The sequence below is a fragment of the Lissotriton helveticus genome, chromosome 10 (assembly GCF_964261635.1).
Source record: "Lissotriton helveticus chromosome 10, aLisHel1.1, whole genome shotgun sequence".
NCBI lineage: Eukaryota > Metazoa > Chordata > Amphibia > Caudata > Salamandridae > Lissotriton > Lissotriton helveticus.
The window spans coordinates 116,255,609-116,271,688 of NC_136071.1; the positions used below are offsets into that span (position 1 = coordinate 116,255,609).

The following is a 16,080-nucleotide window of genomic DNA, read 5'->3' on the forward strand; positions in this document are numbered from 1 at the left end:
CTACAGGCCCATAGGAATGAATGGGAAATTGCATGCGCAATTTGCGAGTACCAATAGGTCCTCACAAATTGCGAATGCAATTTCAAGGGTGCAAGGGTGTCAAAAGTAGGCCTTGGCGGTAAATTCCGTTCTGCTCGCAGAATTTGAGTAATTTCGCGTTCCGCGGAGAACGCGGAATTGCCGAAAACTCCACATTCTGCGTCTTCGTGGAATTTTTTGCTTGTTCGCGCTTTTAATGTGCGTGTTCATGATATATTTCTCCCCGAGTATGCAAACAGCGTTCGCAAACAGGAAAAAAGCATTGCGAACACGTGGAACAAGCAATTCCGCATGTTCGCGGAACTTTTGCATGCTCGCGGAGATTTTTTACCATTTCGCGGAGCTTTGCGTAGCGCGATTACGCAAATTCCGCCCACCCCTAGTCAAAGGACACCCTGTTGCACCCCTGAAATTGATCTGCGCACAATGTTGCACACACACAAATGTCCCAAGGACGTGTGTGTGTAACCTACAACTTTGAAAAATGCACTTTAGTGCATTTTTCAAAGTTATAGCAAATTACCATGAAGTTCAACTTCATGGTAATTTGCGAGCTCTAGTAGCGAAATCGCTACTTCAAAGTGGTACTTGCATGCGATTACTTAAATGCAATAGCAATTTGAGAACTCACAATTAATTGCGAATTCTCAAATTGCCAGGGCCTTGACCCTTGATGCATCGCAAAAGCTAATTTTGCGATCGCAAACGGCCGATTTTTGCAAATCGCACCGTTTGCGATTGCAAAAAGCTGTGATGTATGTGCCAGTATGTCTGTACCGTGTCAAAATGTGGTTCTTTTATAGCTTTATGAATAAGACGGTCTAAAAACTGATTGCATAAAATTATATTTTTATTTTAAATCTACGATTGAGTATATTTGGGTGTTTTAACTTTTGAATGCTTAATGATGTTGTTGCTTAGACTTCTAGCAGTCTGGATCTGTCAGTTTGCGTTTGCCCATTTATTCAAGAAGCATTATTTGTGACTTCTTGTGATGTGGGGTATTATGTTAAATACCTCAACATATTAGTATTGCTATGAATTTACTTATGCTGTATCTTTGTTGTTTAGGTTTGGTTCATCTTTGTTGTTCGGGTTTGCACCTAGTCATGTTGATTAGTGCATGTTTCCCTCACCTCCTTTCTGTTGGGTTGATTGGTGCTGTAAGGGACAAACAATATCAGTGGTTTTTGTAGCTGTTAGTTGGTCGAAACATTTCCTTTATGTGTTTCATTTATTTTGCATACCCGAGGAGAACTAATCAGTCAGAGGAGCAACAGTCCTCCGGGTGCCATCTCTCTTTTAAGAAAGATTTGTGTGTAAACATGAGACAGTGTTTCACCTGAGGACAGTCACCCCCTACAAATGTTGTGCTTGGTGCAAAATGTTTTGTTTTTTTACACAAATAGACACACTAACACTCTTCTGAAATTACTTCAGAATTTTGCCTGAAATATGAAGGGGTAAGCTTTGGCTTTACATGTGTTAGTTTCTCCTTAAAGAATATGTGTTATGTCCTTTGTTTGTAGCCAAACTCTGTAAAGAGTGCCTAGAATACCAACATAACAAAAAACAAAAAACTCACTTCTCCCTAGTAACAATACTGTGGATGCAAACAACCAAATGGTGAATAAAATGTATTCTAAGGAGTTTATGAAAAACAGTTTCGAGACGCGTAGCGACGCAGTGAAATTGGTGCAAAATAAACGTGCTTGGTGCTCTCTTTATAGGGTAATAAATCGTGATCAACAAGTGTATCAATAAACACAAGAACAGCATGGCTCGTTACAGTAAATTCTCAACAATCATTTAGGGTCCGTGTTTTTAAAGTTGACGGCATTTCGATTTCAATAAAAATGGCAGGATTTGTTTTTAGTTACAGTTATTACTGCAGCGCCCCAATGCTCCTACAGTTTCCCTTGTTGAAATAGTTTTAGAATACTTCCATGGCATTTTTTTTCTTATTTCATTAGCGATGAACTGTTAAATTAATCTAGTCATTTTCCTTTGTGCAGGTACCTACGCTCCGTGAGAAGTCTATTTTACTAGTAAAAATGATGACCTATATTGAAAAGAATTTTCCAGAGGACCTTGAATTAAATGCTCAGTTTTTGGACCTTGTTAACTATGTCTACAGGTAATTATAGCAGTTACTCTGCAACCACAGTTGATTAGCTAAATGTATGAGTTTTATAAGTAATCCTATTTCTCCTTTGACTTATCTAAGGTATAATAAGTGTCTCAATGGAAAGTGCTTCCAAGTTTTCCTAAGGTTTCACAGTTGAATGGCAAGATGTTGTGTGGAAAATGATAGGATGAATGCAAAAAAGTTTAAATTAATCTGCACTTTAAGCCTTGTTTTGATGTTTCTGTCTAAAGGCGTATTTCTTCGATTGATTGAAGTGAGGGACATTATTCTTTTATAATGCCTACAAAATACTTCCAATTAGGTTATATATTGTGTTGATGATGATTTACATAGATGCTGTGCTCCAAGAATGTGGTTGTTGATCCAGTACTCTACTTGCACCACTCACAACAGCTTTCCCATTAAAGAGGAACGTCTGTCAGTATTTTTGTCAGCCTTTCACGAAAAAGGTAGCATTTAATTGAGTTTCAAAGCATGATCTGTGTATAGAAAATGCAAGTTATATGAGAGATTCCTTGAAACCTGTAGAAAACAATCCTTTCCTTGGCTTGAAACGTCTTCACCATTAAAGGGTGATGGAAAGGAGGAGATGACAGTCCATTTCTACAAAGGAGTGTCCGAACGTCCCGAAATTTCTTTTATCTGAAAGAGACACGTTAGTATTAGATTCCTTACCTTAGAATATCCCCAGGCGTCAGACTGGATCCGGAAACTTTTGCGTAGCAGTACCCTTGCGCGTTGGTAGGCGTCGTCTGCGGCTCCGCGTCCGTCGTCGGCGTCGTGGGCGCCGTGATGACGTCGTCGGAGTACTTAGACGCCGCCTCCGCGTGCTGACGTCGGTTCTTCTTTTTTCCGCGCCAGCAAGCGCAGATCTGGAAAAAGCAGTAACCCTAGTCAATTTTTGACTAACTTTTGATCGATTTTTGCTCATTTTTCGAAGTCTTTCGACTCCGATTGGTGCCGTAGGGATGCCCGGCTTTAAGCACTGCGAGGATTGCGACCGCCTGATGTCGGTCACGGATCCTCACCACCTGTGTTTAACTTGTCTAGGCGTCGATCACGACGACAAGGCCTGCTCCGACTGCCGGGCCCTCTCTTCGAAAGCCAGGCGGGAGCGGTCCCGCAGGCGAGAGACAGGTCGCGGGCTCGGAGCCACCACAGCTCCGAGAGTAGGCCGCACTCCTCCGGGTCGAAGTCGTCGTCAGGTAAGAAGCACAAGAAGTCCAAGAGGCGTCATCGCCCTGCGGACTCCCCCCCCCGACGCTCGCGCAATGCGGCCGTGGGTTCGGGTGACACCGCCCACACGGCTCCGTCGGAGTCACGGGCGCCGCGTTCAGCCCCACACCCTCCGGTTCCTGGGCTCAACGCGACGCCGGAGGAGATCGAGCGCTTCCTCATGGCCATGAGGAAACTCTCTCCCCCGACGGGCTCCGCGGCGCCTCGGGGCCCAGCGGACCCGTCTGGGACCCCTAGCGGGTCGGGGGTTTCGGCCCCGACGCCGTTGGGTGCTTCGGCCCCGACGCCGCCGCCGCCTTCGGGCCCGGCGCCGCGGGACGCCGCTAGACCTTCTTCGGGATCTGGATCGTCGCCGGTGGACCTTACGACCTCCCTGGCGTCGGACCATCAGGTGACGCCTCCGGCGCCGTCCTCGGGCGGCGCCGTCCCCGATGCCCCTTTCATTCCTGTTTCGACATCGGGACGTCCCCGATGGGCGGCGCTCCAGACGTCGTTCAAGGAGTTTCACTTCTATGAACAGGCCCCATTAGTTGAGAACCCTGAGTTTCAGGAGGTGGGTGATGAAGAGGATTGGGAGGGGTCTGAGGACCCTCTGACCAGGGAGTGTCAGTCTCATGAGGAATGGGCAGGAGACCTTGGGGAGGCCAGTGGCCTGGACACCTCTCCAGTCACTGGTTTTGTCTCCCCTCCTACCGTGGCTTCGGAGGAGGGGGCTACCTACAGCGTGGTGTTGATGAGGGCTGCCAAGGCCTTGGGCCTTGAGCACCCCGTCGCGGCCGTGAGGACTAATCTCCTCACTGAGGTCCTTAAACCGCAGTCAAGCTCGGCCGAGCCTCTGCTGCCCTTTAATGAGGCCTTGACCGACGTTCTTCTGGGCACTTGGTCCAAGCCCGCTACGGGTTCGCCCGTAGATAGGAACGTGGCCAGACACCACCGCCCCGCCCCGGGCGACCCATGTTTCCTGTCCACCAACCTTACCCCCGACAGCCTGGTCATCCAGGCCTCTAATTCCCAGACCGCATTCCCGTCGGCACCGCCGGACAGGGAATCCAAGAGGTACGAGCAGTACGGCAAAAAGATCTTCTCGTCCCTAAGTTTGGGACTGCGGTCTTCCAACACCGCATGCCTCTTGGGCCGCTACACCCACTCTCTGTGGGATATGGTCGCGGACGTGCTGCCAGAGTGTTCCGTTGGAGGTACGGGCCAAACTCGGCCAAGCCCTTGTGGAGGGCCGGGATGCAGCCAAATATTCCATACGGTGTGGGCTGGATACCACCGACTCACTGGGTAGAGCGATGGCAACGACGGTGGCGGTCAGACGCCACGCCTGGTTGAAGTCCGCCAACTTTTCTGCCGATGTCCAGAACACCTTGATGGACATGCCATTCGATGGCCGTCGTCTCTTTGGCGACAAGGCAGACCATGCGCTTGAGCGCTTTAAGGACTCCAGGGCTACGGCCAAGTCCTTGGGCCTCTCGGCTCCGCGCCAGCAATCGGCTGCCTTTCATTCCTTTCGGGGCCACTTAAGGGGTGTACCCACACGTGCTGCCAGCCACGCTCCGCAGGGTAATACCCAACGCGGTGGCGGCCGTGGGAACCGCCGTCCCGGCGGTCGGGGACAACAGCGAGGTCAGTCCACACCTTCCCCCGCAGCATCCGCCTCAAAACCCTCCTAGTCCGTGCTTTCAGGTCCATGTGACGCCAGTGGGGGGCAGGGTTCGCCATCACCTCCTCCACTGGTGCACCGTCACTTCGGTCAGGTGGGTGCTGCAGATCGTCCGAAGGGGCTACTTCCTCCCCTTCGAGGCGACTCCTCCAGCCATGCCACCGCATAACCACCGTGTATCGGGGGATCATTTGCGACTTCTGCAGGAGGAAGTTACGGCCCTCTTGGCCTAGGGGGCCATCGAGCGCGTTCCTGGGCCAGAAGTAGGTTGTGGTTGCTACTCCCACTACTTTATGGTACCCAAGAAGGGCAAAGGGGGCCTACGCCCTATCTTGGACCTACGGAACGTCAACGGCTTCCTCCGGAAGGAGAAGTTCAAGATGCTGACACTGGCTCAGGTCCTAGCTGCCCTGGACCCAGGAGACTGGATGGTAGCGTTGGACTTTCAGGACGCTTATTTCTACATCCCCGTCCTGCCGGCGGTTCACGGTTGGCCACGAGCACTTTCAGTATACCGTGCTCCCCTTCGGCCTTACCAGCGCCCCACGGGTGTTCACAAAGGTGATGGCGGTGGTCGCAGCTCATCTGTGCAGGTTAGGGGTTTCAGTCTTCCCCTACCTCGACGACTGGTTGTTGAAGGCGGGCTCGCCCCAGACAGTCGTCAGCCACCTCCAGACTACGGCAGATCTCCTGCATCGGCTGGGGTTCTCAATCAATGTGCCGAAGTCACACCTGTGCCCCTCTCAGAAGCTCCTTTTCATCGGAGCGATTCTCGACTCGGCGCAGTTTCGGGTTTATCCACCCGAGCAGCGGGTCCGGGATATTCAGGCTCTGATTCCCATCTTTCAGCCGTTATCCCGGGTCTCGGTCAGGTTGACACTGCGGCTTCTGGGGCTGATGGCCTCCTGCATCCTGCTGGTGCATCACGTCAGGTGGCGGATGCGGGCTCTGCAGTGGGACCTGAAGTTTCAGTGGGCCCAGCATCAGGGCAACCTATCCGACCACGTCCTGATCTCGGAGGGCACTGCGAGACAGCTGCAGTGGTGGCTCACGGACCGCGATTGGGTCAGCGGCAGATCCCTCTCCCTTCCCCAACCGGAGCACGTAGTTGTGACGGATGCATCCCTCCAGGGCTGGGGTGGCCACATGGGAGAGGCGGAGATCAGAGGCCTCTGGTCTCCGGCGGAGGCCCAGCTCCACATCAACCTGTTGGAGTTACGGGCGATTTGTCTAGCACTGAAAGCATTCCTCCCCTCTGTCTGGGGGAGTGTAGTGCAGGTGTTCACGGACAACACCCCCGCCATGTGGTACTGCAACAAACAGGGCGGGGTGGGGTCGTGGACCCTTTGCCAGGAGGCTCTGCGCCTCTGGCAATGGCTGGAACGCCAGGGCGTGACCCTGGTGGCTCAACACCTGGCAGGTTCTCTGAACACCAGGGCGGACGAGCTCAGCCGTCGGTGCATGATGGATCACGAATGGCGTCTGAACTCGGACGTGGCGCAAGGCCTCTTTCAGCAATGGGTGAGAGCCTTGGTTAGATCTATTCGCCACCGAAGAGAACGCGCAATGTCATCTGTTCTGCGCGTTGGAATTTCCAAGGCGTCACTGGCTCGGAGACGCTTTTCGTCGCGAGTGGAGCTGAGGTCCACTGTACGCCTTTCCGCCTATACCACTTCTGCCCAGAGTGCTGAAGAAGATCAAGCGCGACCGGGCCCAAGTCATCCTTGTGGCTCCGGACTGGGCTCGAAGGTACTGGTATCCAGAGCTACTCAGTATGTCAGTCGATCCCCCGGTTCGTCTGCCTCTTCAGGAGGACCTTCTGTCGCAGCAGCAGGGGACGGTCCTCCACCCGAACCTGTCCAGTCTCCACCTCCATGCTTGGAGATTGAGCGGCAACAGTTGAGGCCATTTGACTTGCCTCCTGAAGTCTGTAACGTCATTCTGGCAGCCAGGCGTCCCTCCGCAATGTCGGTATACGCCTGCAGGTGGAACAGATTTGTGGCATGGTGCACAGCAAAGGCTGTGGATCCTCTTGCTGCCCCTCTTTCTGAGGTTCTCCTCTTCCTTCTTTCTCTTGCCCAGCAGGGCTCTGCTCTGGGCACTATCAAGGGCTACCTTTCTGCCCTTTCAGCCTTTCTGAGGCTGCCTGATCAACCTTCTTTGTTCAAGTCCCCTATTGTAAATAGATTTCTTAAGGGCATCACACACACGTTTCCTCCTGTTCCGTTTGTGATGCCTCAGTGGGACTTGAACCTGGTTCTTACATTTCTGATGTGCGCTTCCTTTGAGCCACTTCACAACTGTCCTCTACGCCTTCTAACTCTGAAGACTGCTTTCCTGGTTGCCATCACCTCTGCCAGGAGAGTGAGTGAGCTCCAGGCCCTCTCTTGTACTCCACCTTTCCTTTCTGTCCATCCGGACAAAGTGGTGTTGCGTTCCAAGCCATCTTTCCTGCCCAAGGTTGTCACGGCCTTCCACATCTGGCAGTCTATCACCTTGCCAACCTTCTTCCCGCCACCGCATCCCTCTAAAGAGGAAGAGCGGCTCCACCGTCTGGACCCAAAACGTGCGCTCTCGTTTTACTTGGATCGCACACGCCAGTTCCGGGTGGATTACCGACTCTTTGTTGGTTACGTGGGTGCGAAGAAGGGGAAAGCAGTGCTCAAGAGGATCATCTTGTGTATACAGGCATGCTACTCCTTGGCTAAAAAGGAACCCCCTGTTGGATTGCGAGCTCACTCTACCCGAGCCACGGCGACTACAACTGCCCTGGGCCGGGGAGTGCCCTTACAAGACATCTGTCAGGCAGCTACATGGGCATCGCTGCATACGTTTGCAAGACACTACTGCCTGGACAGCCAAGTCCGGAGGGATGGCTTCTTTGGCCGTTCTGTCCTCCAGGACTTTCTGGTGTGATTATTGGTTCGCAGACCCACCACCGGGGTTGGTATTGCTGGGGTATCTATTCTAAGGTAAGGAATCTAATACTAACTTGTCTCTTTTAGATGCACAAGTTACTACTTGTGTAACGATATATCTGTAAGAGACATTAGTTAGTATTAGATTCCTTACCGACCCGCCCATCCTCCCTGTTCTGCGAACCGATATCTAGGGTTAGGGTTTACCCCTTTCAGGGCCCTAGTTTCAATGGCACCAGTGTTGGTTTTTTGACATGGCTCTGCGTTCTGGCGCGGAAAAGCTGTGTCTAAGAACTGACGTCAGCACGCGGAGGCGGCGTCTAAGTACTCCGACGACGTCATCACGGCGCCCACGACGGACGCGGAGATGCAGACGACGCCTACCGACGCGCAAGGGTACTGCTACGCAAAAGTTTCCGGATCCAGTCTGACGCCTGGGGATATTCTAAGGTAAGGAATCTAATACTAACTAATGTCTCTTACAGATATATCGTTACACAAGTAGTAACTTGTGCTTTAATACTCTAGAAGGTGATTAGTGTAAGTTATGCCTCTGATCCTCATGTCGACTGTAGCTTAGATAATTGTCGTGGAAGCCAGGAAAAACATATACTTTGTTCACAATTATAGTAGACTCTCCAGTAGGGACAACACATCAGACATGTAACCAGGGTCATCAATGACTAGAGGTAATCAGCATGTTTTCTGAAACAATGAAACATGGAGCCGAAAATAATGACTGCACATTTTAGGTCCATAATTAGAAACTATCAAATAGCCCTGCAAAGGACATTTTCATTAGGCCAACTCTGCTTTAGCTCCCATTGCATTCTCTGATGCTTCTCTGATATATTTTGGGATTCATTGGCACGTCTGCTGCCCTTCCTTCCGGATGAAACGCGGAATGAACTTGCCCTGTTAATACGGGATGGGCAATAAGCAACTAAATTAATCATTGAATGTGTATTGTGTGACACTAAAGTTAAACACCCTTTTCGGTTGTATTTATTTAATCCTGGTTGGACATTACTGTTTTGTCATAACAGCAGTAATGTCTACTAATAGATTTGTATTACTTTTTGTAATTCTCTTTGTCTGAACATTTTCAATTATGCTGTGTTATGTATTGCAACAGTTGCTAGTATCCTGAAGAGTTTAATCCTTGAGCTCGGCCATGCTATCAAATGGGGTGCCAGGATTAGATATGGAGATGTGGCTCATTTCTTTTTGACTAGCTGTATTGGTGGGATGCTGAGGGAGTACAGAGATAATGCTGATGATTAACTTGGAAGCAGCACCCTGTATGAGTATTCATCTAAAGCTACCAAACATCCGAGTGTAGATCTAAAAGATGTGTTATCAGGGCTTAGGTTGAATGGATCAAATGTGTTTTTGTTTTTGGATGGTAGAATATTTCTTAACAACTGTCCCCTAAACTATTGTGTCACTAGTGAAAAAGCTGCAGTTTCCAATGGTTGCTGAACAAAAAGGAGAGCGCCACTGAAAGAATTCCATTAGGTATAGATCTAGCCGCCAGCCCATGTACACATCTGATAAATTAAAAGCTGGCATGGTTCTTTATCCACAGCAAGCGAAGGTCTCATCAGGTTTTGGACATAAAGCCAACATTCCTATGCCTAATAACCAGTGTGAGCATTGTGTTCTGAGCCCCCTGCATTGGCTGGATGGCTGCTATGCCCCACCCAGTTACAAAGAATTGGAATAGTCAAGCCTGGAATAAAAGAGCCTGTGTAATGTGAAGGGGGGGGGGTGTCATTTAGAGTTTGATGATGCTGAAGCCCTGTTGCAAATTGTCCAGGCTCACTGTCTGCCAAATTGATACTTTCCTGGTTTCAGTTAGAGGTGGGGGAGAACAGCTGATTGGCTGCTACTGGTGCCTCACCTGGATCGGCCAGCCATCAATCATTGGAGGTGACTTAAAGGTGACATCGATCTGTGGTCCACTGCCTTTGATGCGTTGAGATGCCAGTCGCTGGGAAAATTAATAATTGTCCTCACCTGTAGGGCCATGGTGCATAAGGGCCATAGTGTTTTCTTGTTTCTGAAAAAAAACAAAAAACACCAGCTTTAGGGGAGCGGATCACATGTTTATGAAAAACATGAAAAAATGTCGAGTGTCTAGCACAACTTTGGGTTCTGTCCAGCCTTAATTGTTTATGAAAATGATGAGCCAAGTGAAGCATTTTATTCTGAAATGATGTATGGCAGAAAACTTTAGGTAGGGTGGATCGTTTCTTCATGGGCCCTCTGCTGCTCCGTCAATCTGGATGGCCCCGCCAGATAATATTCTTTGAAACGGGAGAAATCTGATCAAGTGGTTTTTCTTCAGGAAGCTAGTAAAAAGAAAATATTTATTGGAACCTTGCCACCCTGATTCTATCAGACCACCCATAAATATAGTAAGTCATTGATGTTCAACAATGGAATAATGGCTTCCCAATAACGAGGCATAGTTATAGTTGAATGAGGAGTATTTAGGTGGTTCTTTGTACCAACCACAGAGGAGTATCTCAATTTTCCACTGGTAAATTGTAGCCAGCTATTTTGCCAAGAGCTCTTGGGATCTTGTAATTATGCTGCCATGTTAGCACATTTGTGAGGGGTGCTTCCAAATTTCATCACCATTTGAGCTGTTTAATTTTGGAAAAGAAAGCCCAAACCCACGGGTGATAGTAAAGAGGTATCTTTGGGAAGACAACAACATTGAGGTTCCACACCGATAAGGGGTCTTCTGTGGATCACTCTATTTCTCACAGACACCGTCCGGCTCCCTGTGATCCGATCTGTCTTCTCTGGCATCCTACTCATCACTGTTTTCGGGTACAGGCTACTTTGGCTGCCCAAAATCTCAACTCTCTTCCTACTGTCCCTCTAAACAGTCCAGACTATTAGACACTTGTGGCAGTAATTTTTTCTCCTTTACCAATTCTGCTCTGCAATTCCTCAATACTTCTTGCATTCTTTGGTGCTTCACTGATATATTGTGGGATTCATTGGCACGTCTGCTGCCCTTCCTTCCGGATGAGACGCGGAATGAACTTTCCCCGATAATACGGGCTGGGCAATAAGCAACTAAATTAATCATTGAATGTGGCAGGGCTACCACTGACTCAGTAGGTTGGGCTATGGCTTCTTCAGTGGCACTACGTCGACATGCCTGGTTGCGCACATCTGGGTTTTTGGAGGCTGTTCAAGCCATCTTGATTGACTTGCCCTTTGTTTGCGCCCGGCTATTTGGTGCCCATGCCGACTCTGCATTACGGCAGTTTTGGGACAGTCAGGCGGTGCTGCCTCTTAATTCTGTTGACTCTGTACTTCCGCCTTCCCTGCAGACTTGTTTTCCGAGCTCTACATGGACTTAATTAGTCGGGGGATGCTTTTCTTTCTTTCTATTGAGCCGTTGGCAGACTTCTGGCTTTCTGTTTCATTTTAACCCTTCCACTTTCAGGTGGCACCCAGAGAGGTATTCCTGCCTTCGGAGGATGTTATGATTTTTCTTCCGAACCATCAAAGACAGAATGTAGTTCCCGCTTTCTGAGTGATTGTTTTTTTTTCTTATTTGTTTAATGGCCCTGATTGGATTTCAATACCGGATGGTGTAGGAGTTTTCCTTATTTCCAGGCTTCATGCCAGTAATCATTATTATGGTAACGCGCTTGGTTTGTGCGGATGCACTATTGCCTTGTTCTCTTTTCCTCGTTGAACATCTTCTGTATGCCTCATAGGCCTTCCTGGGTATATTTAGCATAATTTTGTTGTCGTTGTTTTGTTTTGTATAGGGGATTTTATATTGTAACACTGGAACAATTGTGCATGCTGCTTTTCACCTTGCACCTATGCCATACTGCGTCATATCGCTATTCAAAGCTCCCTTTTTTCCATTGAGTTTTCCTTCCACTTATCAGTGATCAGTCATCAGTTAGATGTCATCAGTGATGTCACTGACCATATCATGAGTGATGTAATGTAAGAGGTCATAAGAAGTGCTTTGCATGGGCGTGATTTATAGTTAGCTCAGATAACTATAGCTGCTGGATTTTCCTGGTTCTCTACGAGTGAAACCTGAGCCTAACTATATCGTCCCTGTAACCGTTGTTTTTTTCAGTGAATTTCAAAAGCTTTTTAAAATGCTATTTCCTTACTTTAACATCCCTGTACGATTTTCTATGAGTGGTGGAGAAAAGGGGATGGGCCTCCGACCAGCTCTCAGGAATCCCACTGTGTAGGACTTACAAGAGATCCAATGTAAATAATCACCCTTTGGCAACCTGAAATAAAGTTGAGTAACTGATAATTAAACAAACTTGAAGAACATGTGGCACCTTCTTCAGGAAAAGAGCCACAACATGGACTTTGTACCTGTGAAATTTCACATGTTCAACAAGAAAATGAAAAGAGAATTCTTATTGGTGTATATGTATAATCTCATATACTTTGATGGCTATGGAAGACTAAGGCAAGTCTAGATTAACAAGCATTGGCATAGCCAATAGGTCTCGCCTTTGGGACCTTATAAGTATTTAGTTATGCAGCACAATATCCTTGGTGCAACAACATCAACTGTTGCATGTCTAAACACTTATAAGGCCCCAAAGGCGAGACCCATTTGGCTATGCCAATGCTTGTTTTAGCTTCCAGGCTTCAAGTCTCTACACAAAGCCCTATTTCCACAGGGCTCGGAATTATGAGTGGAATATGTCACACCCCGTAATTACCAAGTGAAACCGAAATACCACAAAACAAGGGGCACGTGTAATGAAGGGACAAGCCTCGGCAGACCGGCGCATCCAGACACTGGGCGAACGCTCCCGCGCCTTGCACGAGTGTGCAAACGTGTAATCATCATTTTGCCTTCTGGGCGCTCCAGGTGAAGCTGTTCGGAGATTGAGAGCGCGCGGAAGTGTCACCTCCCGAACGCTTCTCCTGGAGTGAGTGGGCATTAGACGTCAGGTGACTTCCTGTCACAAGAACATAATGCTGCAGTATTGGAGGTTTTCCTTTATTCAACATTAAAAAACAAAGACTGCGGTTCCCAGAATGCCTTAGGTTGTTCAATGTACACCCAGACTAGACTAGCGCATCCTTGGCGGCATGCAGGCACCTAGAAACTGCAGTTAGAAGGGAGAACAGATCACTTTTCTATCAATAACATTGGCCGAAAGGCAGAACATTAGTCACTGTAATGCCTGCGAAGTTAAACATCGAAAAGTCATTTATTTGTTGATTTCTTTCCTTTCCATGCTACGCTGGAACCCACTGAGAGCATGAGGCAGAGCTGGGATTCAGAAACAGGAGGACACTTTTCTGTGTCAGCATCACACTGATCACAGGACAAGTAAACACGGAGTCACAAACCTAAGAAGATGCTTGAATACTTATAAGTCTAATTTATAATCCCTCTTGTGGTTCCTTCATTTAAAAAAAGCTCGCTGCTCCGTGGCCTCGCTTAATTGTAGATAATTAAGCACACAAGACCGGGAGTGGTACGACTTTCTGTCATAAGAACACAATGCTGCAGCATCGGAGGTTTTCTTTTATTTAACATTAAAAAACGAAGACTACGACTCCCACAATGCCTAAAGTTGTTCAATGTAAACCCAGGACTAGATTAGCGCATCCTTGGTGGCATGCAGGCACCTAGAAACTGCCGTTAGAAGCAAGAATATAGAGAAAACCCCCAGACTCTTCAGAAAGGATCACTCTTCTATCAATAACATTGGCCGAAATGCAGAACATTAGTCGCTGTAATGCCTGCGCAGTTAAACATTTAAAAGTCATTTATTTGTCGATTTCTTTCCTTGCTGTCTACGCTGGAGCACACTGTGAGCATGAGGCAGAGCCGGGATTCTGAAACAGGAGGACACTTTTCTGTGTCAGCATCACACTGATCACAGGACAAGTAAACACGGAGTCACAAACCTAAGAAGATGCTTGAATACTTATAAGTCTAATTTATAATCCCTCTTGTGGTTCCTTCATTTAAAAAAAAGCTCGCTGCTCCGTGGCCTCGCTTAATTGTAGATAATTAAGCACACAAGACCGGGAGTGGTACGACTTTCTGTCATAAGAACACAATGCTGCAGCATCGGAGGTTTTCTTTTATTTAACATTAAAAAACGAAGACTACGACTCCCACAATGCCTAAAGTTGTTCAATGTAAACCCAGGACTAGATTAGCGCATCCTTGGTGGCATGCAGGCACCTAGAAACTGCCGTTAGAAGCAAGAATATAGAGAAAACCCCCAGACTCTTCAGAAAGGATCACTCTTCTATCAATAACATTGGCCGAAATGCAGAACATTAGTCGCTGTAATGCCTGCGCAGTTAAACATTTAAAAGTCATTTATTTGTCGATTTTTTTTCCTTGCTGTCTACGCTGGAGCACACTGTGAGCATGAGGCAGAGCCGGGATTCTGAAACAGAAAGACACTTTCTGTGTCAGCATCACACTGGTCACAGGACATGTAAACACGGAGTCACAAACCTAAGCAGATGCTCGAATACTTATAAGTCTAATTTATAATCCCTCTTGTGATTCCTTCATTTAAATAAAAGCTCGCTGCTCCGTGGCCTCGCTTAATTGTAGATAATTAAGTAAACAAGACCGGGAGTGATGTGCACACGCTGTAAGGAATGCTGCTGCCACCTAAACCTGACCCAAACCAGATGGCCCCAGTGTGTCGTTGCTGGCTCTCAAGAGCAAAACGCTCTTGGAGTGAACATTTCAGGAAAAGCTAGGACATCCACACGCCTTTGGCCTATTGCGTGCTGAAGCCAGACGCAAAGGCCAATGGCGTGTGAGCACCACATGCACGAGCTTCTCCTGAAGGTTAAGTGATTCCAAGAGGTTGATTTCCTATGCAGCACATGCACGCTGCCAAAGGCTCGACCTAAAAAAGATAACCAAGAGAAGGAAACAGATGTCTCTTAAAATGGTCTTTTGGAGAAAGTCACCACTGTCAAAAGCCCAACTCCAATTGTGAGCTTTCCATTTATTTTGTATATTGTCTTGTTTTTAGATTTTTTTTCCCTGTCTCTGTACTCTGTCCCTTTTTTAAACACTGTGTCTACCCCTTTATTTTATTATTCCCTTTTTTTATTTTTTTAACGGGGGGTGGGTGTAGAGGGCACACGCACCTCCTCCCGGGCCATTTTTGGACCTAGGGACCATATCACCCGGGTCCTGGCCTGTAATGGGGTTTCCTTTGCCCCACCCAGGGCACCCACATTTTCAACGGTGGGGACCATGGGGGGAGTCTGAAATCCCCCATGGTCCCCAGCCAGCTCCCCACCTCCTGCAGGAGCTGGCATTACTTTGAAACCCAGTAGGCTGCTGGCATGTAGCTCCCTGGATCTCAAAGAAATGTGTCTGTTTCTCTACTCTGCTCTCGCCTTCTGAAAGCAGAGCTGAGTTTGGTGGTGCTCCAGCCAATCCATAGTAAACTGCAGTGTCCTGGGAGTGGACACCCTGGCACATTGCTGGAGCCGGCCCTGGGGGTGGCAGTCCCCAGGGCCATGTAGGGCTCCAGGAGGTGGGCAGCATTGCCCCCCTCCTTTCTTCTTTTAGGCCATGCCCCAGGGAGGTTGCGGCCCCCGGGGCTGAGAACGGCCTGGGAGGAGGGCCCCCTCCCATTTTAGAGTGTATATATAATGTGTAAATATATATGTGTGAGGCATATATATATTTATATATGTCATTATGATTCGTTTTTCTGCCTGCAGAGTATTAAATGTGTCATGAATACATTATTATGGAATTTCTTATTCACACAACTTTTTACTGCTTCTAGAGCAGGTAAGGAGGGAGATAGATATAGGAGGGATGATATGTTTGTTTAGGGGTCATAAGTTGGCAGGGAAATTCTAGTAAGACATAAAGCTGGATTCTGAGAGTTTTTTTCTGCCTGTCTAGAAGTTGGGAGATGTTCTTTTTGACCAGAAGTAAGCTCTTCAGGTGAGGTGCAGCTTCTAAGATACGCCCCACCTTCACCTTGCTATTGGTTTGTGTGATAATTAAGATGTTATGCCTGAAAGAATAGAGGTCTCAGGTT

General features: G+C 48.0%; 1 protein-coding gene across 1 annotated transcript in view; it reads left to right on the top strand.

The window, feature by feature from the left end:
• Positions 1 to 16,080, top strand: part of TRRAP (transformation/transcription domain associated protein) — an 885,394-nt gene that overhangs the window by 610,483 nt on the left and 258,831 nt on the right. The window contains exon 48 of the mRNA XM_078664902.1: positions 2,055 to 2,176. Coding sequence (XP_078521028.1) covers positions 2,055 to 2,176 — 122 coding nt within the window. The remainder of the gene's footprint in view (positions 1 to 2,054; positions 2,177 to 16,080) is intronic.